The 23,744-nt window shown below is 42.2% G+C and overlaps 1 protein-coding gene across 6 annotated transcripts in view; it reads left to right on the forward strand.

The window, feature by feature from the left end:
- Positions 1-23,744, forward strand: part of SH3PXD2A (SH3 and PX domains 2A) — a 269,813-nt gene that overhangs the window by 225,843 nt on the left and 20,226 nt on the right. For 5 of the 6 annotated variants that reach the window (XM_042804727.1, XM_042804760.1, XM_032988716.2 and 2 more), the window contains 3 exons: positions 4,499-4,612; positions 8,685-8,768; positions 20,883-21,000. In XM_042804727.1, coding sequence (XP_042660661.1) covers positions 4,499-4,612; positions 8,685-8,768; positions 20,883-21,000 — 316 coding nt within the window. The remainder of the gene's footprint in view (positions 1-4,498; positions 4,613-8,684; positions 8,769-20,882; positions 21,001-23,744) is intronic. The other variant, XM_042804803.1, reaches the window with a different exon arrangement.

Here is a 23,744-nt window from a genome sequence, read left to right on the forward strand (position 1 = left end):
ACACTCTTGAGAGGTGGAGTGTTATTTAAGTATTTGTTTAGAAGAATGTGTAGTCCACTCATGCAGGAAAGATTCCCATTCCCTTTTACAGTGTTTCTTTCTTTCTTGTTTACTTTAGTTAAGCTCACAAATTGACAGTCAAAGACTACAGAGAAATTAATGGTTGAGAGGAGAATTAGAAACTAGTGTTCAGCATGCTCCTGCAATTTTAATTATTTTTTTTTTAAAGTGATTTGTAACATCTTACGATCAGGCAAACTTCAACAGGAATAGCTAATTTTCATGTTGGTGTAGGGAAAGAGACGATATTGAAGGATGGATGGGTGAGGATGAATGTAAACATAAGCAAAACTTGCATAAAAGATAATCCATTAACTATGTTCTAGTAGTTTCCCATGATGTGGATTGTGAATAACGCTTGATTAATTATTTTTATTTTTTTTTAAAAGCCTTTTGGAGAGACGACTGGGAATACAATTAAACAATAACATCATTTTTAGAATTAGAGTATTTTTGTAATTTCTTTACTCTCCAGTGTGACCAATCTATTTTGCAATCAGCCATGTGTATGTATGCATGGCAAGTGGAATCTTTCATCTTTCAGTAATTGTTGTAGCTCCATGATGAAAATGCCTAAGAATTATCAGACCCTAGATGGACTTTGTGAACGTAGAGACATCTTAACCATTGCAGCTAGGGATGCTTACAGATGCCAAACAAAGGGCCAACATATGTGGGGGAGAAAACTGCACTGCTACCTTAAAAATTCATATTCTTGGATTAATATTAAGGCAGGATTTGGAGTAATGCAGCAAAGCTTGAGCTGAGCTTGGTCTGGGTGCAGTGACTATAACTCCCTGTGTGCCTTTTGTGAGGCTCAAACTCCCTTTGAATCCTCGTTGAGGGTGAGGGCTGATGAGTCTCAGTGTAGACATCCATGCCACATCAGTTTTAGAGTTGTGTTTTGATGTCTGAGAGATAGGGGCATCTGTAAGGGTTAACTCAAGCTGTAAAGTACTGCCTAATTTTTACAGATGGTGTGAGTGCAGGAGCGAACCTCAGACTGGCTTGGCAGTGCACAGAGATAACTTTATATAATTCCCTGCAGATGTTGCTGCAGAATGGTTTTAATAATGAATTGTGAAGTTGAGCTCAACTCCAGCATAGTGGGAGAACTCAAAATAAATGCAATGTTTTGTTCTGTGTTTCAAAAGCGAGTTTTTCTAACAACGTTTCAGTGATGCTCTGGATTGGGAAAGATGGCAGGGGAGGAGAAGACAGATAGTTTGTGCCATTATACCCCTGACTTTCTGCAAACAAAGGCCAGTCTGGCTAATTTGTCTGCAAACCATGAACCCCCATGAACCTGCGGGTGGGGGGGAAGGTGTGGTGTGACCAAATGGCAGCTGCCCTAATGCTTCTAATGAGGGGATGGTGCAGAGCAAGTATTTAATGATCAGATGGGCAGAGTACTGCAGTTTGTGGCTGTTATGCATGGACTGCATTGTGGAACTTGTCTGTGCTTCAGCCATTTTTTGCTAGGAGTTGTCAATTCTTGCACTATGCTGTAATTTCCTTTCTGTAGGTCTATGGCTTAGTTTTGCCATCGTAATTCAGATTTTTGCCTCATAATGAGTGAGCTGCCTCTGCAATGTCTGCTTGGTCACTCTAAGACCTTGCCCGTCTTGCTTGTGAGCATCCATTTTTGACTTCCTTGCTGCTGGGGGGTGCTGCTGGAACTTTCTCAGGCTTCTCAGTTGTTCAGGCTTTTTAAGTAAAACATGTATTGTTTTCTGTGGATGTGCTATTCCAATGACATGCATTAAAGTCTTTCTTTTGTCCTTCTGAGAAGCAAGCTTGAAATGGAAGAAGAGAATTTCAGAGCAGGGGCTGCTTTTCTCTGAACCTGGACAGATGCTGCTGGCTTCTCAATTGCACATAGCTTATAAAGGAAATCTGTAGAAATAAATGATAAATTTCAAGAGCTCTGTGGCAATTAGGAGCTTTAATCTCAGTAATGGCTTAAAGAATCAAAATAGCTTAAAACCTCACACTGACTGTTACATGCTCTGTCTGTACGTTGCAGTGGATTTGGTTGAGTTACTTGAGTTTAACCTACCTCAAATATGACTTGACCTCCAAGTGGCACACGGGAGCCCATTTATAAGATTAGTGGAGTTGTGAGGTTTCCCTGCCGAGGCCTTTCAGGAGCTGGGAATGGCAGTAGGGAGGCCCAATGATATGGGGGAGGCATGTGTATGCATGCCCAGGCATGGAAAGGAGAGGGAGCCCTGTTTAGGTGGATGGAGGCTCAGCTACCCTATGGCCCCAAACATAAGACCTTAAACCCAGCTCTGAGACCACAGTGCAGCTCAGTGAGCCAAGCCAGAAGAGCTGTGTTGCGAAATGGACTAGCACTGGGTCCATGTCAAGGCTGTGTGATCCAGCCCTCCAAAGACAGTTTGAATTTGGCCCAAGCACACGTTTTTAAGTGTAGGCAAGTCCATTTTGTGCAATTGTGTTTAATTTCTTTCTGAGGAAGAGTTTACATAAACTATTCCAGTCTAATTGATATCAGCTGAAACCCAGCTTCTGACATTTTGTGCCTCATAAGTGTATGTTAAACTGTGTTTGCTACACATGTCAATATGTTACTAATAAAATAAGGAACAACCATGAAGATGCGTTTTTGAAACTGTCTGGCAGATCCTGAGTGTTCAATGTTGTGGCCTTCGTGGCAGGAGAATCCACCTCCTGCTGAGGGGGAATAACTAAATTTAAACTTTCCAACCATGAGCCTTGTGAAACAAAGTTTCCAAACCTCTGCTGGGCCAGAAAATGGAAAGCCATGTCTGAGTTTTGAGAGTAAATAAATAGAGCTACCTAGCAGCTGTGCCATGGCAAGTGAAGGGTTTGTTGCTTGGGGCACACTGACTCCCAGCCCCAGGCAGGAAAAACAAGGGTTTGCAACTGCGGTCCTTTGGTAAAATCTTCTGTGACAGGATTTGGAATGAACTTGGGTGACTTTCAGCATGAACACTTGAGCATTGTTTCAGCTGGTTTCTGTTTTGTTTTGGGTTTGTTGTTTGTTGTTGTTTTTTGTTTTTTTTTTTTTTTTTCCTTTGAAGAAAGTTGCATGTTGCAGGGCAGCCGATCACGGTGGATGCTCCCTTCCCCTTGCTGGGCCTGGTGCTGCAGCCTCCTGCCTGTGGGAGGGCTGCGTTCCCGTCACACAACTCAGGACTTTGCCCCACCATAAATTAACGAGTTTTTGTGCCCTGTCTGTTTACAGACTAAACTTGCTCATCCCTGCTTTTGCTCATCACAGGCAGGTTTGGGAGTCTCGTGTGAAATTCGTTGGGTTTGTGACAGTCATTAATGTCTGTAAACTGTTTTGAGGTGCATGTACAGAAATATCTGTTTCCTCAACTGCCTTTGGGGAGTCTGAAAGACTGGTGTTGAGCAGTAGTTTGCATTGTCCTGAGAAAGCAACTTGCATTCTCTGGGGAGACTGAGAGATTGTAGAAAACAACATAAATGGTTTACCTGCTTGGATCTTTATTGTCCTCTATCTTAACCCTGACCTTACCTGAATAGAGCAGAATCTAGCTGTGCTTGTATCTGAGAGCAGCATGCTCTTGTGTGCTACATGAAAACGAGTGCAGGATTCAATAAATAAGTCAAGCTAAACAAGATAAGAGACAAGGATAGTTATGGCTGGGATGCATTTAACCTAAAGATAGCTTACCTATAATTTTAGTCATCTATATATGGATGTGACCTAAAGGTTATATCCATATAGTTGGTGAATACTTAACATTCTTGTGGATAGTGGTAGAAACTTGGATATTCAGGTGGGAAGGTAAATAACTGGCACTTTTGGCTTAAAGTCACATTTCAGTTAGCTTTTCTCTCTTATTTCTATTCTGTGCAGTACCTTCCAGCTTCCCAGGGCACTGGTTTCAGGTCATGTTTGTTAAGCACTGACTGTGGTGACAAGTGCTCTAGAAGCACTTAATATTTTGTATCCTGTTCTGAAATCTGTGCCCTTCTACTAAAGTCTTTCCTATTTCCATCTGTGATACTTTGTCTTATGGTTTGAGCAGTGCTTGAGCTATTACCCATATGTTCACATACACCTACAGAGTGTTCTGATACTGTAGCTACATATGTTGCAAGGTTTGCTTTGAGAAGCTGATTTGGAGAACTCAAATCATAGTTGTCGTGGATAGACTTCAGATTTCTTAAACTGATGTTTGTTCCATTGCAACCTTTTTCACATAAGACCTGCCTGCACACTCATTTACCGCTATGAGAGTGTCTGATAGAAATGGTATATATAATAGGACTAAAACCCCTTTCCTTCTAGTAGGCTGCAGCATAACTCAATCCTGCACTGAAGCTGCTGACTCTGTGCTGCCTTCTCAGTAGCATCTTGCTATTCTTGTTCCTCTTAATGTTGACTGAGCAACTTCTTTTACTTTTTTTTTTTTTGTAGGTTGGTGGTTTGTGAGCACAGCAGAGGAGCAGGGCTGGGTCCCTGCTACATACCTGGAATCCCAAAATGGAACCAGAGATGACTCTGACATCAACACATCTAAACTTGGGGAAGGTATGGAAAGCTTTTTGTTATCAAGGGGAAACGTATTCACTTGCTTTCTGCTTTCACCCCCATAGGAAAACTTTGAAGACTCTTGCTGCCTCTTGTGGCTGTTAATCCAGTGCAGCAACCTCATCCCCCATCTTATATCAGTAAATAAATTATTGCAGAAAAAATTGGAATGAAGGACCATGTCTGTAATCCCTTTGTGACCAGCTTTGGCTATCAATGTGAAAAAAGGTTCAAAAGCCAAAACGATGCTCATTTCAATACCCTTAAAAAGCATACAAACAACTTATGTGCAAGTCCAAGCAGTATGTTCTGGTAGAGGTCTTGGATTCTCATGTCCATGCAAGGAGAGAACTTGCATGGCTTGTTTACAGAAATCATACAAGTGAGAGCTTTTAATTGGAAGATGCTTGTTAGAGTCACAGGCCATTAAAAGGAGTGAGATTTAACTTTAATGGTTGCTTCTCATTACTTTTTTTTTTTTTTTTTAAATTAATCCTTGAAACTAGTTTCACTGCTGTTTGCTGTGGTCTATGATTGTGTGGAAAGGTATTTTTATTTGGTGTGGTCTCATTCTATTAAAACTGAGATGCCATTTGTCATGTATATGTATTTAGCTGCTCTGTTTTTTGGCTAAAGATGCTTAATTCAGGTTCCAGAAATGGAATAGTACAACCTCACATGTTCCTCTGTTCCATTATGAAAGACTAACCACATCTTAATGGACTTCTCATGTAGCAACTGTGTACAAAGGACACTTTTATTATGATTTGCTCCATTCTAATGAATCTCTTGCTAAATTTCTAGGTGCTCTTGACGTGACACTTATGTGAAACGTATGTGGAAACTCAATTGACCTTTCCTTAGCACAGGCAGGAGGCTTAGAAATGTGTTGGGGTGACCATCTGCCCATTAAGATAGCACACAGGCAAAACATAACTTTGTGCTGGGCCCCAAGGGTGACATCTGTGGCTTATTGAAATCTTTGACTCTGTAACTCATTTTTCCCTGCTCAAAGCTACCCATATCCTGGGTCACTTAGGGTTTAGAGACAGACTGGCTGTAGACTGGTAGGCTGGGAACCAGTCTGGTATGATGCAACATCTTAGTGGATACAAAAGCAGTTAGTAAAGTTCTCCTATTAGTAAAGAACAAAAACTTACCTCTCTTTTCTGAAAGAGTTGAAGAATTCCTTGTCTGTTGGTCTGTAGCTTCATCCCTTTTCCTGACTCATATATAGCGCATGCTTGACAACCTTATTGCTTAAACTGCTTTCATTTCAAGTTCTGTCCACCTTTCATGTTGCCCTCTGGAGTGTACTCTGCACAGGGCTGTTGCCACACAGCAGTCCTTCCTGGGTAATGGAAAATCCATCAAATGCTCCTTACCTTTTTCCTCTCGGTGCCCTTTAATCCATTGCACTGTTTTTTTACTCAACTGTGGTCAGTCGTCCTCCCTTGCCTTACTCCAAATCCAGATATGCTGAAACCTGAGCCTGTTCTTCCCTTTCTGTTCAGTTCCATCTCTGTGACAAATCTAATTGCATTACCTCTGCAGCTGCTTTGATGTGCCCCAGCTTTTGCTTGCTTTTCAGTAACTTTGTTTTATGTTATTAATCACATAAGCTGAGACTTCTTTTGTTCTTCGTTTGCCCCCCTCTCCAGTTCTTCTTTACTTGGGCTATTCTTCTCCTAATAGTTATTCCATAAGAGAGGAAAGAACAACTCAGATTCACTATCTTAAAGAAAAGTGTATAAAAGTGAACATACCTACACAGAAAACTTGCCAACTCTCTCTCCATAGACAGGAGAAAGGGGCTCCAATATAGCTGAGGAGGAAGGCACTTTAAGTGGATTACGTGCCCTAGCTGCTAAATCTAGAATTCATACAAGTTTCAGAGTGATTCCTGGAGATGGTGACTTCCTGAAACTGTGCAATCTGTGCTTTGCCTATTTTGAAAGGGTAGAAACAGTAATGTAGAGACCTTTCTGTATCAGCCTCTTGGCCCTTTCCATTTGCAGCAGGCCTGGAACAAGTCCACAAGCCAGGCAGACCCAGAGATCTGCCCTGCTGTGGCAGGCCCTTGTAAAGACAAGGAGGTGCTGAATGCAACTTAATAATAATGCTGCCTCTACATAGCAGCAATATTTCCATGTGTCTCTGTTTAAATAGTCTGTTCCCTAAGAAAGACAAAAGTGTCTGTCGGAGCCTGCACAACATCTTTTGTCAGGATGAGGGTAGACAGTTGACTGCTACCTGGGCCTATGTTTAGACCAACACCATCTTACAGGGCTTGGAAAACACTGAGAAAGCAGTCTAAAGAAACATTCACAGCCACAAGAGCTGTTAAAGTAAACGTCTTAAAATGGTCTCTGGAAAGGCTTAGACACTTGTTGATAAATAACCATTCTGGTGACTAACTGTGGCATGACCAACCAAGTCCAAGTCCGGGATCAAATGGCAAAATTCAGTATTGTTGAGAAAAAAACCCTGACTCATACAAAAGCATCATTGTGATGTAAAAGGGCTATTGCTGGGGATAGTCATATGTTGTGAGGAAGACATGGTGTGGTGGATCAGTGTGACCCACTGTGTTGAAAGGGTGCTCCTGGATGGCTGAGATCAAAGGGGAAATACAGAGTACCACAAACTAGACATTGTGTCTGTTCAGCACTGCTCACCACACCTCCACTTAGGGTCACTGCAGAAGGTTTAGGCTTTACAGCAAAGGAGAAATTGAAGTGAGTGAGCTGCATGCAGAAATCTGGTCTAAGTCCTTGACAGATAGAAAGGGCCAAAGGTAAAAGCCACTTTTTGGAGAAGTTATTATTTTTTTTACTTGTCCAACTAATCATTACCCAATCAAATAATTTTGCCGTGCCTGATTGTCTACAGAACATAGTTCTAGAAAACCATGACATGCTCTTATGAGTATAAGGGTATATTCCCCATATGAGTGCACATAAGCAGAATTGAGTAATTATTAATGATGTGATTTCAGAGTTTCCATCATCACTATCAAAACAGTGGTTTGTACCCTAGAGATAGCTGAAGTGTAATATTTTGCATTGCTTTGTGGCAGCACCAAGCACCCTTGCAGTAGTTGCCAAACTAGTGTGGATGCCCTTAAATGGAAAGGGGAAGTGTTTGTCTGTGTTTCTGTGTCAGTCCAATGGTTCTTGTGTTGTTCACACTTTCCCAGCAGCAAGAGGAACTGAATACAGTTCTGTGTATGCTATCCAGGAAACCAGTGGTGTCCTCTGTGCACAGATGCTCCCACGATGCCACTTCCATAGGTGTCTTGTCTTTGTTTATATTTTAAGCCTAAATTATTGGTTCAGTGTGTAACTAATTCTCAGTTCTGGCTTGTTAGCTTCTTGAGCCTGCTCAATAATTGCAAGTTTAGGTTTTTCCTTATATTTGTAATCAGTATATTATAGATTTGAGAATTAGCTGTGGCGGTGATTGTGAATCATGTGTTACAAGCAAAGAGACATCAGATACTTTTAATTTGAGTTCTTCTCCTGGATGCTGCTCTTTGAAGTGAACTCACATAAGAGAAGCTCCTTTTTTTTTTTTTTTTTTTTTTTTTTTTTTTTTTTTCTGGATTTTGTTTCTAGTGTGATAATTTGCTTAGAGAAGGTTAGAGCCCTCTCTAAGTTGGGGTTGACAGCATATGCAATAGACTGAATTCTCCAAAGATCATGCAGCCTAACTAGGAGATGCAACAGAATTGATGTGGATCTGTCCTGACACTGCAGTCGTTTTGGACAAGTTGTCTTCAGTTGAGCAGCTTGTTTTGGAGTATGTGTATGTCTTTGGTTTTTTAAGGAAATCTGATAGCAAGGGTGCCAATTTGTGACAGTTCTAGATGGTTCATGTTGCTCAGGCTCAAGAAGCTAACTTGTTCCACTGTAATGTATAAACTAAAACAAAATGTCTGCATCCCACCTAACCCATTCCTACTAACAAGACCAGTGTTTGTAAATACCATGTTTTGTTTTTATTCCTCACCTTCCCATCATTTTTTTGTTTTTGTTTTTGTTTTTTTGTTTCCATCCATGTTCCAAACTAGTTTCTAAGCGACGCAAGGCTCACCTGAGACGCCTGGACCGGCGATGGACGCTGGGCGGGATAGTCAACAGGCAGCAGAGTCGAGGTGAATTAATAGCTTCCTATGGCATCAGCCCCTAAGCATGCACCAAAAGCCATGCTGCAGCTTTGGCTGTTGTGCACCGGGGTCGGCATCTTTGGTGCTCTGGTAGAGAGAGGCTAAAGCTCCAGAGTTCAGATGTGGATTTTGTACATGACAGCTTGAGGGTGTCTTGGAGCCAGGGTTTGGCACCCCAAGAGCTAGAGGCTAATAACCAAGGGAAACTGCAGTCTGACTCCTCGTGCTACTTGGGGAAGCTAACATCTGTTGTGTTTTAACTTTGGGCATAGTCGTACTCAGTCTTTCCTACCTCAATAAGGGCAAGTGATACTTTCAGGGCTATTAAAATGAGAAGAATGCCAAAAAGCCATGGTCAGAGAAGTGCGTACCGGAAAACTGCTTGGTGTGGAAAGATGAGAATCATTCCAGTTTCAGTCCCCTCTCTTGCAAATAGTGCTTGCTACTAAAGAGAGACTTCTAAAGACAGACTTCTTCGGAACTTTTGATGTCAGTCCTAGGTGTTTAAAATATCACCAGTAGCAGCATTTTTTTTTTCTTTATTTTTTTTTTGCTTTGCTGATTTGACAGGGAGCGTGGCAGGTTGGGAGGGAACACCTTGTGTTCTGAAGCTGCGTTTAGGTAAAATGTGAGGAATCTTCCAAACCTAGCATTTCTCCAGTGCATGTGAATCATCTTTCCCAGAGTAAAGGTACCCCTTTCTATCCTCTTCTTGTAAGGTTATCCAGATGTGATATTCCTTGCACTTTAAAAAGGAGGGAGGTGGTGGGAATCACCATTTTGCACCTCTGTGTAACTCAGACAACCTTACTAAGGGACTGGAACCAAATGTAAGCACAAGAGAAGCTTCCCAGTTGAGGAAAACAGGCCTTTTCCTACTAAGGAGAGAATGTACTTTCAAAGTAGCAAATTTATCTTCTTCTGGATTTGGTGGCGGTTCTATGTGCATATCCACATGTGTCGAGCATACAACATTTCAGTGACCTTTTATCTTAGCCTCAAAGTATTATTGAGGAAGCCAAAATAACAAGAGGGGGTCTTCTTCCTGCTGTAGCTTAACTCTGCAGCAACTGGAACTATCCTCAGAAGACAAGGTCTTGCTTCTCAGCCACCAAATACACCCTGAAGGCACCAAAAAACCCTCCATAAGCACACATGCTGGCTTGTGAAAATGAATTTGTGCTTAATTCTGTACCCCAAGAGTTTGGGAGCTACTTATTTTGCATTGTCAAACTCTGCCAGATGCTTCTTGGCAATTTAACTGGGAGAATTTCTGGGAATCAGTTTTCTAAAGTTGTTTACTAATTTAAACAAATATATACTTTTATATTCATACAGTATTGCAAACAAAGCTCCATAAAACACTAAGATTGCATGACCAGTTCCTTACCACAGTCAACTGTTAAGACTCTAGGACCTAAGTTGCATTCCCAGGTTTGCCCTCTTGCACTCTTATGCCCACCATCTGTGTGCATCTTCTCCAGACCTGCCTTCTAACCAGTGCCACAGTGTCTTCCCTGGCAGTCTTCCCTCCCACAGGCTCCCTTAATCATCCCTGCCTTTTTCTTGCCCCATAACAGTTTCTTCTCTGTTAGGCCCAAACAATGCTGGGGTTTTGAGTGTGTTGGAGAATATGTGCTTTATCTCAAACTAAATCTCAACCCTTGAACTTGGCACAAACTGCAGCATCTCAAGGTTTGGGGCACCCTTCATGGCTGAGCTGCTTATAGAAGCTCTCTCCAATGCATTTCAGCCACAGCTAGACAGGCTGGCTAAAAATAAGGTTAGGGAGCTCTTCCAAGAGCAGGCTCACTGGAAGGAGAGAAAGCGATGTGAACACTTGGGGACAGGTTGGAGACAGTGGCTTCATCATCTGGCATAGCTGTAGCCTGTATAGACATCTACGCCTTCCAAACTGCAGTTGTTGAAAGTATAAGTCTCTCTGGGTGTCCAGCCTGCTGTTCTCTAACAGATCACAGTTTATGTGAGGTCAGGAGAGATTCTTTCTTCCTTCTTTCCCTCCTATCTCAGCCCAAAAGACTTCTAACAAGGCCAAATTTGGGTGGGTTTGCACTGAAATGACAAAATGCATGAAGTGTACACATGCAGCCCTCTGCCAGCCTTCAAGTCCCTGTTCCAAAGCACAGAAGAACTAAAGTTGCTCAAACAGGAGGTTGCCAGAATTGTTCAACGTGGGTAAAACAGCTTCCCCTCCTCCACTTGGCTTCTTTCTTGGAAATAAATTCAATTAAACATTTTGGCTGAAATTCTTCCCACCCAGAGATATTCTGCTTGAGATAGTCCCTGCTATTGGAAGGATTAGCTCTGAGAGTTCACTGGAGTTTAAAAGCAAGCTGTAAAGGATGCTTCCCTTTATGCTTGGGTACTACTAATAAGCATTTTTATCAACTAGGTCTATGATAGAATCACTTAAAAGCCAGAACAGAAGCAATTAAACATTGATTCTGAAGGCCAGGATTTTCTAAGTGGCTTGGATGTTAAAAACACTGGGAAAGCCTGAGTGCAGAAGAGAAGGGTGTTTGCTTCCCTGTTACAGACTGCCTAAGGCAGGAGAATTATTAGGGTCAACATATGGCTTATTTATTTCCACCCTTTCCAAAGCCATTTAAAAGAGGCTAAGCATCCCCGAACTTCAGATATTTGGGAGCAATGTTACTGAGTCTGTGAATAAGAAACATGAAACACAAATTATTGAATATCATGGTAGTGCTTCTTTTTTAAAGCTGAAAAAAATCTGAAAACAGCTGTAGTCTGTTTTTACAAAGAGAAACAGATGACATTTGTTGCTGAACTTTTCTCTTCAAAATGGTCTGTGGTGTGCCCAGATCTAAGAGATTACATTGGTTTATGTTTCTTATGTAGCTGCAGAGCTTGTTTTTTTAATATGTTAAATGTTTTTAGATGTGGTACATTTTCTAAACTTCTGTCTATACGTTACGAAACTCTAATAATATAAATACAGATTGTGAGGAGAAGCCTGAACGTTTGTAGCTTTCCTCAGTCCTGACACTTGTTAGACCTGCAGAGTTCATGTTCTCTTGTACTGAGTAAAATGCTAATTCTACACATGCATTTATTTGGAACTCCCCCTGGAAGGGGACTTAGGATTGTTTACAGGTTAATTTCATGAGAAGTCATTTGTGCTATTACAGCTTGATTGGGAAAAATGGGGGTTTACATACCTGTTCTATATGCCAGATATCTGACATAAGTTATTGCTGCTTTGGTTTTGTGCCCAACACTTTCAACTGGAGCTGTTACAATGCAGGAAAGTACTTTAAAGTTATTCGTATCAACAATATAGTGACATATGGGGTGATTTTTCTGCCAAATAAGCCTATTATTTAAGAGTAGATGCTAGCACAAGAAATAAGCTATTCAATGAAAGAGTTAAAGTTAGAACTTGGAAACTATAAGTCTTCCTACTGCTTGTCTAACAAGGAGAGAGGAAGCTTAATGGGGAGAGATGGATGGGGTGTAGAGGGAAGGCAGCTGTGTAACCCAGTGATCTTGATACTTGAACCACAACTTGAGTTGGTCTTGGTACTTGAACCCTGTCTCCTAGCCTGGGTGGGTTGTTCTGCAGCCAGTTTTTTAGCTGTGGAAAGAGCAAGAATCCTTGATCAGTACTGGTAATCCAGTCTGGCTGGTGTGCTCGTGCACTCTTACCCTTTCCTGCTGCCCACCTTAGTTGCTCTGCCCTCTTTAGCAGCCTCATCATCACTCACAGAACTTCTTCCTTTGTTTTCGCTCTTTTTCCTTTCTTGTCCTTGATGCCTGTGCAATGTTTGTCACTCACAGCACAAGGTTGCTTTGCTGTGCTAAATCAAACCAACACAGAGCAGCTTCAGACTTAGTTTGGGGTTTTTTAATTTATTTTGGGGTGTTTTTTTGGATTGTTTGGTTTTTGTTTTTTTTTCCCCCGCTATGCTCCAAGGAAAGTAGTAAATGTTTATTGCCCCTTGCTGGTTGAAGAAAGAGCATGTCAAATATAGAACTGTTTAGAGGAAATTTCATTATTGTTCTTTTCTATCTGTTGGCAGAAGGTTTACTGGTATTAAAACCAAAAAAAGGCAGGGGCGAAGGGGGAAGGTGAAAGAGGGACAAAAGCTGAAGAGCTCCTGTCTGCAGATGAACACGTTTGATAACTGTGGACAGTTATTTTCTCTACTGAATATTTAGACAAGTAAAATAAAGTCAGTGTTGAGTTAATGCATCACTTTCTGGAACAGCAAGACTTTTTCCAGAAGCAGGTCTGACAAAGTGGGGGTGGAGCAGAGGAGTGGGGGAGGGCAAGCACAGATTGCTGACTGAGGGGAAAGTATTTTGAAAGAAAATTCTTCTGTGGTTTGGAAGATGTAGGATTGGGACTGTTGCATTTTGCTGAGAAATCGTTAATTGGCTAATTTCTAGCCCAATTCCCCCTTATCCCCACCGCTACCAGCATATCAAACAAGGATGGGGTCACAGAAAGTTGGGGGCATGTACAAACACCATCTGAGCAAAGGAAATTATTCCCTTACTTGGTTGGCTCCTGAAGTGCAGATCACTTCCACGCTTATTTATGGAGGCAGAAAAGAGCAAACTTATAAAATATAGGTGAAGGAGGGGTATGTGAAACAGGACGCACAGAACTTGGAAGCAAAAGCTTATGAGCGCTGGCCATTTGCCTGGGAGAGATGAGACTGATTATGCAGGGCTGGAAATGTGCATGGTATTTTAGCTGCTTAAAGGCAAGGTTCCTGTCCCAAATAGTTTACAGCCTAAACAAAGAGAAGGAGATCTGTGCATCAAAGGAGTCTGGACAAGTGGCAATTTGGCATGCATCTTATTACAACCAAAAGGTTTTTCACAGTGGAAAATGATATTTATTTGGTATTTTTAAAAGCTTTTAGAGAAGGACTAAAAGTAAGCTTATTTGGAAAGGCAGGAAGTTAGGGTAGGTAAGTCTCATTTTAGGAAGGGTTTGAGAGTTTCAAGTCATTTGATACCATGGAGGAGGGAGCATACTCAGGTTGATGAGGCATCATAAGAAAGGCATGGAGCTGAGTGGGAAAAGATGAAAGGATTTGGAGGAGTGGGAGATCCAAAGGGAGCAGAACGTGTGAGAGTGTATTGTAGGATATTAAAGCAAGGTATAGCACACAGACATGAAAATTCAAGATGGGACAACTGAACTGTGTGTATACTTGATAGGATTCTGACTGAAGTACCAGAGTGCTGCTGTGCCAAGACCCTTCGGCAAGAGCAGTGTACTGAAAGGCTGGGAAGGGAGCAAAGAAGGCAGAAGGTGACTGTAGTGGCTGTGCAGAAGAAGTGGAAGGGCCAGATCAGGGCTCTAGCAGCATGGAACAGCAGTGATAGAGGATTTTGAAGATGTTGGGGAAAGGAACTGTTACCTTGGTGATAGACTAGGAGGAATCTGAAATAACCAGTGCCAAGGGAATCGGGAAGATTGAATAAGGAAGACTTGGAAAGCACTACTGAAGCTCTACGTTACAACTCTAGCAGTAAAACCATAGGTCTGCTTTCCTTGACCTGACAGTAAGTATAAATCCAGACAGCCAGAGGAGGGACCGAATTGACTTCTCAAGACACCTCATAACTTTACTGTGTAGTATGTGTGTGCACGAGCACACGTGTAAAATCTGAAATTCTGGTTTGACAGATGGGATTGGAGGAGTCTCACAGGCTGTCAAGTTCAGTGTCTTTCTCTGTCAGACAATTAGGTACAGTTTCTTCAGGAACAGGTGGAGTGTCATCTTAGCTGTTCTGAGGTTTTTCCTGTGGGAGGGGTATCCTAATGGGTCACCTAAAATGGAAAATGCTATGTCCAGCGCCCAAAAAATCTTTGAGATTCCCCTTTTACTAGAAGACAGAAATACAGCAGGTGAAACAAAAGAAAACCTACCTGAGTAAATGCTGTTTAAAAGGGAGTGTGATGGAACAGACATGTCTAATGTCCCTTTAATTACAAGCTGCAATCCTAACACAAAAGGGAAAAATACAAAGCACTGTTATCATGCTCTGCCTTTATCCAAAAATAAATGTAACTGACATGAAGTTCTTCTAAAATTTAACAGGTTAAATGTAGCATTCCTAGTTTTTCTGCAGCCAGCATCTTCTATCATAGCCATTGAACAGGCTGGGTGAGGCAGAAGAAATATTTTAGTCTCCACTACACTGCTGCTGCAAAGGTGGCCATTTACTACTTGGTAAGCATTACCAAGGTGTCTACAGGTCATCTTGCTCTGATGTAAATCATGTGATGGTTTAGGAGCTGTATTGTAAAACCTATTTATGCAAAAAGTTGCACTTTATTGAGCTGCATCTTAAAATGAGTGGGAGAGAATGTGTGGGTACTCTTAAACTATCCTAGCCTGGATTTAGATCAAGTTTCATATGGGTTGTCTTGACTCTACTTCCAGCAGTCTCAGAAATAGGCCTCTCCTCAAAGTTAAGCGAAGCTGCATTGATACTGGGCTGACTTAGTACAAAGAATAGTTGTACACAGAGTCTGTGGTGCCACCACTAAAAGAAGCAGTCTCACCTTGCCCAGCATTTTCCCTTCTCCTTTATGCTTGTGCAGATCTGCAGCGAACCAAACCAGGCTTAGGGTCATACTAACTTTTCCTTGTCCAGACTGGCTTCAGGTCCATCTCCTGGTGGAGTTATGAACTGTGCAAGGAGAGGAGGTGGGTGCAAGGCAGGATGAAGGAAGGAAAAGGGAATAGTCTCATCTACTGCAGCACTAGGCATGCATTCAAAAACTGTTTTTTAAAGCAGCTTTTTAGTTTTAAAGCTATTGCTATTTGTGTATAGAAAATGCCTCAGCTTGGCAGAACACTGTTATGCTGCTGGAGGGACACAAAATGGTTGTGTTATTGGTTTGGGTTTGTTGTTTTTTATTTTTTTTGACTCTTCTAGCAGCTATAGAAGGGCATTGGATGTCTGTGGCTTGCGAAGGAGTGACCTGTAACTCTCATACTGTTGGCTTCCTTGTACCAGGTCTGTTGAAAATAACATGGTTGTTTACATCTGTACAAGCCACATACTATACATAGCTGTAATGTAGGGCATTGTATAGTTCAAATGCCTTGTCCTATATATATATATATATATACACACACTTCCCAGCTGGACTGCAGCAACCTGTACTACACTTGCTAGGGGTATTGCGGGCTGTTACAAGGACATGGGATCTGACCTCTGCTGTCCACACTGTTTTCCCAGGTATCCACCAGGATCTGTCTCTGTATTTTGGCCCCAAGCCTCTACTGTCTGTCTTCAGGAGACTTTTAGGTAGAACCAGAGTAAAAAAGAAGCCTGCCTTTGTTTGGGGAGGAGAAAGGGAAGGAGGAAAAAGATTGATAGGGAAGCACAGTTTTGAAATAACTGGTGGACTGAACACTGGGCTGCCAGGGTGTCTGGGAGGGCTCGGCAGAGCACAGCTACAAGTGGGTGGTATGAGTTGGGTAGTGCATACACTCCAGAAATTCTTGTTGTGCATGTTTTAAATAGTGTCTGCGTCTGGGAAGGAGGGAGAATGACACATACTAATCCTTTCCTTCCAAGCTAAGTGGGTTGCAGTTGGGTAATGCATGATGCGATGGACTGGTATCGTAGCTCTTTGCCAAACAGGCTTTGCTTCTTCATGTGTGTCTTGTTCAGATTTACTAGTGCAGCTGAATTTCCAATAGACATACCTCATTTAGTTCAGCTGGGGAAAGTATCTTTGACCTGCAAGTTGGAGGTAGAGATATAAGTGAAGTTGACTAGTTGAGCTATTGACAGATCTCTGGGTGTCGTGCACTAAGAACAGAGTTACCTTTATGCCATTTTCATCTTGAAGGGGAGTAGGACTCTCATCCCATTATTTTCAAAGTACAGCCTTTTAGCTGATGTATGTGCTTTGTAGCATGTAGTAAAGTTTATTCAGCCCATTTGACCTCAATGGTGAAGTTGATGTAATGGAACCTGCAGCTGGGAAATACAAATTATACTTTTGTTTTCATTTTTTTGCTGTCAATTGTTAAGTCAAAAATTTAATGAATCAAAATTAAGCACTTCTGTATTCTCTGTAGATCTGGGCATGCAGCTGTGATGATAGGTCTAGGATGGTTCACTGACTTGTGTTTTATACCATTGCCTGTCATAGTATCTGAATGAAACTGGCATAATCTTTTCAATTTTTCAGTGTAACTTGGAGCAGTGTCTTTCTACTGGCTGATGCTCTGCTGGGTCTCTCATGAAACCGTTTATCTGTGTTAAGTCTTTCCAGTAACTTTGTGTATCAGTCATGAAGTGTCAAATATCTTCTCCTGAAGACTTTTGAATAGTAATATGATATGCTGCATGCTACATTAGTCCTCTTAAGTGACACATCCACTGAAAGCTCCACTGCTCCCTTCAGCAAATCGTGGTTTATATAAAACATCCACTGGCTAGGGATAGTCTTTGAGAACAAAACGGAATTATGCTTTGGTTGCAACGGGGCCCATATCTCCAGAATACTGTTTAAGTTGCAAACCTCATGTATGTTTGTGGTATCCCCTGCACCACTGAAAGAAACCACACGTGTAATCTTGGAAATGGCTGTAATTTTTGCTGTGAAAGCACTTTGCAAGGGGAAATTGTAATGGTGGCTTCCTGTTTGTGATCTGTAGGCTTAAAAATAGAACTGCTAAACAAAAACATTGTAGGACCCTCTTTTCTAGGTGGATTTTTAACACTTTTGATTGTCTTACTTCATGGGAAAATTTTTTCTCTCTCTTCCCTTCCTACTTCTATGCAGCCTCTTCTTCTCCCCTTCCTTCATGTAGGGAGGAGTCACCCTGAAGGGCTTTCCTCTCTGTAAGCAATAGTATTGAGTTGAGAGCCACAGGACTGAGTAATGGAGGTGCTCATGGGCAGAGTGAGACAGTGGCAGTTCAGAAGAATCTTACCTGTGCATCCCAGTGTCATGATACTTGGGTGGGGTTCCGTCCTTCATAGCAACTCAGTGTTTCAGTCTCCAGAGTGGGCCAGTGCCTCTGGTGATTCAGAAACACTGATGGGCGATACTGAGTGCAGTGTGTGCAAGGCAGCAAGGTGAGAGAAGCAACAAGTAAAGCAGTAATCTCAGTGTTGGGGGTAAAGTGCTGCTCAAGAGCAGAGTCTCTCCTCAGTAAACCTAAGCAATGGTGAAAAGCTCACAAAGGAGGCTGCAACTGGAAATGTGGCTTTCCCACACAGGTGGCAGCAGCTTTTTCAATGTACCACCTCAACAGCATGGTCAGTCCTTCCTGGCCTGTTTCAGCTTGAATGAGAGGAGTTGGAGGGTATCTCTGCTCTTCTGCCTTGCCTTGAAACTAACTGGAAGGAAAATCCAGAGGTCGGTGTCTGGGATGAAGGCGGGCAGTAATGAACAGGTAGAGCAGTGATGTATGCCCACATGCTGCAGCTGGGCTGCAAGCCCAGAAATAGTGTTTGCAGAAGTTGATGGCTATTGTAGTAGCTTGCATGGATCTGTTGTCCTCTTCCCTGGTAAGCGACTCATCCATATTTGGAACAGACAGAATGGATTTGTGTGGGGAAGGAAGGTATCTAATGTTTGGAAGGTGATTTCATCTTAATTTGCAAAGGACCCTCACCCCAAACTTTGATTTCCCTTGAATGATAAGATTCAAACGCTGTTAAGGTTGATGGGTGACCACTGTCTTGGTTCCTCATGTAGAAGTCCTGCTGGAGCAGGAGTTTGGAAAGCTGTGTTGAAATCTGAGTGAGCATCTCACTCAGCCTCCTACCCTTTCCTCTGCAGAAGAAGGGAGGTCGCATCCCTGAAGAGGGAGACCACTCTGTCTAGCAAAAGGAGATGAATAGCTGGCTTTATCTGCACCAGGGACTGCTGTTTATGTGGAGGAAAATTAAGATAAACAGAGAAACTTCTGTTGTAGATATAGTGGCAAGGGTGAACTCTGGTAGCCTGGGTTATAAAGCAGCTTTGGTATGGGGGAGAAACAAAGCAGAGCCTTTTTCCAACACCCAGCAAACACGTGGTTTAGCTCTTTATTACTGTCCTAGAAACATCCCTGGAAGTGTCTTAAGCAATGTGTATCTGGACAGTGCAGTTCTGCACACCTGAACTTTCCCTTGGCCCTCTCCTCCCAGGGATGAGATCTAGCTGCCCAGGGTTCTCCTGCAGTTCAGTTTACTGTTTGGGGCCTTGCATACAGTGGAAACTGGGCACGTAACTCCTCCAACAGCAGTCACTTGAAATGGAGGAAAAATGAGTCCACCTTTACCACGTAGAGCAGAAACCTACCTAGGAAAACTGTCCTGTGACTTTGAAACTGGGTTTCATTAGACAGGTTTCATCCATCAGGCCCCATCTTGAAGTGGAGTATTTCTGTAGGAAGGGTGTCCTGTCCTGATGGTGCTAATTACAAACTAGCTGGAATTCCTTACCATTGATAAAACAGTTAGAGCAGCTCTCCTAGGGGAAAGCAGGAGGGAGTATTTTCCTCTTAGAGGCAAAGGTTTTGACAGGTTTTACCCCATCAGAATTAGAAGGATCCAAATGTGACCTGTTGAGGGCAGTTGACTTCAGAGTTGTAGTTTTGCTGAATTTTCTGCCATCAGATGCTCAGCTGAAATTTTTTCCCATTTTAGAGGTATTGTTTCTTACTTTGTCTCAGTAAGGTTGTTTTTCCTTTTCTTTAAAGTTTCCATGCTTTGCCCAGCAACAAAATGCAGTTGAGCCACAAAACCAAACAGATGGTTAGGTCTGCTTCACTCTCTCCAAAAGTGTTTGCCGCAAGCTGCTGCAACCTTTTCATAGCTCCTTTGTTCTGCAATGATCAGGAGCTCTGGATTCACTTAATTTCCTGCCTGTTCCTGTGCACTGACAACTCTCTATTTGTTCCTGGCTGTGCCTTGTTGCAACTGCCAGTAGAAAGTGCTAGGAAGGCCGTTTGGGGTGTGCTTTATTGCTTGCCTTCCCTGCCTTTGATCTAGCTGCAGAAACTCATGCTGTTACATGCACTGTAGCTTGGGTTCAGGAAGAGGGGTTTGGTAACACTCCCCATGTCTGCTGCTGACATGCAGAGCAAGGCTGGTAGTTCACGTTTTCAATGCTAGTTGTAATTTTTTAAGCGGATGAAGGAAGAGGTTGACCTTGAGCGTGACGGAAATGCTGCAGTAAATGACTCCTGGTGGGTGGAGGAAGATGCTCAGAAAGTATCTGTTCTACTCTGCCCATTGGCTTGCTCTCAGCAAGTCTGCTCACCTTTGCCAGGCTGGGAAGGGGATAGATGCTGGAGATGAATAGGGATGCTAAGTTTTTGGCTCAAACACCGTACTGGAAAACTAGCCTGTGCGTTTGAAGTATGTATTTTAGTTCTGGCCCTCCTTTACCACTGCCACAGGTGTATTTCTCTGGAGTGAGGTCTAGCAAAAGTATGTTTGCAAAACACTTCACAACCCACAAATGCAAGATGCTGTATGGTCTTCTGTCAAATGCAAAACCCTTATATTCTTTTGTCACTTTTAAAATACTGTTTCAAGCTCATTGTTGTAGACCTACACTGTTCAAGAAGTGCAAGGAGTCCAGCCCCTCTGAGTTGGGGAGGATCGGTCCCTCTTGGGATGGAGGGCTCCGGTTTCAGTAACACAATGCTTTGTGCAGCCATGTGCGTGTTCAGAAGAGCCAACTGGCTGGAGCTCCTGCAGTGACGCTTGGCTGATTTGGCAGCAGGGTTGATTCTGTCAAGTTACAGTATGGGAGTTAAGTCCAGCTTCAAATCCTTTCCCTTACCCGCTCGAGGAACTTGAAGTGGGGGGCTAGAAGAAGTAGGGAAATTCTCTGGGGACTTTGTGTCATTATTGGCATGGAAACACTTTGTGATTATCAGCAGCAGGATAGTGGCAAGGGGCTGATTATCATGTCGTCAGCATAAATAATCAGCAGGCCCCTGAGCAGGGCTCCGCCTTTTGTAATGGCTCCACGTAATCACTGCATAACAGTTTAAAAAGCAAGCAGAACAGAAAAACAGCTGGACTAATTCTGACCCTAACTGATGTTGCCTTTTCTCCCCTCACTAGAAGAGAAATATGTCACTATCCAGCCGTACGCCAGCCAGGGGAAGGATGAGATTGGGTTCGAAAAAGGGGTCACCGTGGAGGTCATCCAAAAGAACCTGGAAGGATGGTGGTACATAAGGTAAAGAAGCCGTGCAGCCAGATTGCTGCAGAACTTGTGACAATGAGCTTTTTTGATCATTCGCTTAATGTTAGCATTTAAATAATTCTGTAGCTGGGCAAGGAAGCCCAAATTGTTCATAATGTCTCTTGAAGAAATGTAAAGAAAAGACTAAGACGATACAATGGTGATTAAAGTAACACTACAGTGTCTGCAAAAGCTGTGGACCGTTCCAGTGGGGAAATTCCTGAACTTGTAGGTTTTTATTTTTTTTATTTCCTTCAAGTTAAAAGCCCATATCTGAGTTAAGATCTGAGACCTAACAAGGCTTTCTGTTATGTGTAATTTTAAGGTGTTTCCAGTGTAAGAGTTATTCTACAACATGTTTAAATCTATTTATAGCAATGCTGAAAGGCTGATTGTGATCTCTTGAGCTGTTTGGGGCAGGTAGTGCTATTTTGAAGGAAATAAGAGATCAGTTTGCTGGCAAGAGGCCTTTTCCAAATTTATTGATGGTTTCAACTAATTTGCCTGATTTCTGCCTGACCATATTAGATATTCCTGATATAGAGGGACTGGATTCCAAGGGCAGGTGAAGTTATCATTGTGTATCAGACTTTCTTATGTATTTGAAACAGCAGTCATAGAGGAGACTTGTAATTTAAGAATCCCATTTTTAAATGCTTATCGGGAGAATGTAGGTTAGATATGTCACAGGTAGATAGTGATATAAGGTGTCAGGATGAGTACTTAATGAGAGCATTCTCCATCTAGGTTCACACAGCACTTAGGTTTTAGTGTTCTTTCATGATTCTGCCCCTTGTTTTATATCTATGTGTGAATCAGGCAGTGCTGTGACATCCCATTTCTCTTCAAACAAGATGTGATACAACAGGTAGCTTAAAAACAGAGGTTTGTCTTTCGGGTAGTGCAAAACATCTCATCTAGTAACCTTTTTCCATTCAGCCTGTAATTACAGTGGTTATTTTTCCCTCTTCCCCTCCCCAAGCCATAACTTGCTTTTGTTTGAATTCTGCTTGATTTATCAGCTGTGAATGAGGATTATGAAAATGCTGACTGAACCAATGTTGTTGTTTTTCTTGGTGTCCCTTACTTAGAAAACTGATTTTTATTTTTTTTTTTTTTTTCTATCTAATGCTCCCATAGAGGGAATAGGCTAATAAAGATAGCAGTGGAGCCAGAAAGGCACTGTAGATAGGAGGAACTCAGAAATGCCTGGGTTTGGTCAGGTCACATATTTTTCCTCTTTTAATCATTCACAGAAGTGGAATCCAAAGTTGCAGATAGAGGAATCAAGAGCACATAGGCTTTCTGAGGGGAGAAACATTACAAGACACCTTTAGTTTATTTTGGTATTCTCCTTCTGAAATGCAGCCTTATTACTACTGCAGGTTCCCCTTTGCCATATTAGCAGTTCTACAGTAAGCAATTTTTCTGGTTTTTTCTTTTTCCTCACACGCTTCTTTGGGCCAACCCAAAACATATTTTTCTATACAGCAGAACTGTGTTCTGGTGGACAGTAGCACTTGTTTCAGTGGCTAAAGTGGCTCCTTCATGGTGATCTGCTGGAAGGACAGTGGATACCCCAGCCACCCCATGGTAGCTGGGGAATGCAGCATGCTTTTTTTGTAAGAGGTATTTTGAGTTGAGCAACCCCTCTTCTTGTTGAAAGGTGGGTTAAGTGCTCCCCATATGTGTGACCAGTGTGTTGGGTGTCAGCCATCATCCTCTCTGCTGCTCTGGAGCACTATGCTGCAGTCTTGCTGCAGGACTAAACTGCTCTTAGAAACTGGTTAGGGTTTTCTTCCCATGGGCAACACTTTTGGAAACATTGGTGCTATGATCCATCACTTCAAGCTAGTCCTTTGCAGCCTGGTTAGCTGATCTCCAACTTCTTGTGCTGTTTATTAAAGTGTGCAGAAAATTATTCCTCTTCTGCAGCATTATGCGTTTCTGAGTATTGAATGCCTTAAAAGGAGCAACTCCTCCTTCAGTGAGAGTGAGGGGAGGGGGAGCAGGAAGAGACTGCTCTTGAATCCTGTTGCCTTGTTGTCTGATGGGCTGGGTAACAGAGACTGAACACACACATCAATGTGTAGAAATAAAAACAAATCCAGCAGCTTGCAAATGGAATCCACCTTAAAGACATTAGCTTGTTCCACCTTAAATATGTAATTTCCCTGAATTCCTGGCCATGTGCTGATCCTCATTTCCTGTCCTTCTTTTTATTTTTTCTTTTTTTCTTTTTTTCTTTTTTTTTTTTTTTTTTTTTCCTAGTTTGCTTCCCTCTGGAGTAATTCCAGTGCTCTGGAGCTGGAAAGCAGATGTGACTTTCAGACTGAGACTCACAGAGGCACTTCTGACTTTTTTTTTAACATTCCTATGCTTTGAATCCATTTTTTCCTTCATGTAATATAAACAGGGAGGATTTTGGAATCACCGAGGAACCAAATCACTGCACCTAATTCTGTGACCCTCCCAGTTCAATGTTGTAAAAGATAGAGGTGATATTGGTGTCTTCCTTATAATGCACACTGGGCAAAATAGACTTTTTAAAAAATCATTGGGACTCTGGAGAAGTGAAAGAAAGGCCCTGACCTGGGATCCTTCTTACTGTTCTGCTGAGTTCAGTGATCTTCGTGCTTCCTGGTATGAACATAGCTGGCATTAGCATCCATTATTTATATTTTGCTTTGTATCAATTACTGTCACCTGGAGGTAATCTCATGGTGCCCAAGTGGAGT

Source organism: Tyto alba, unplaced genomic scaffold (genome assembly GCF_018691265.1).
Source record: "Tyto alba isolate M040663 unplaced genomic scaffold, T.alba_DEE_v4.0 Super-Scaffold_1, whole genome shotgun sequence".
Classification (NCBI taxonomy): Eukaryota; Metazoa; Chordata; class Aves; order Strigiformes; family Tytonidae; genus Tyto; species Tyto alba.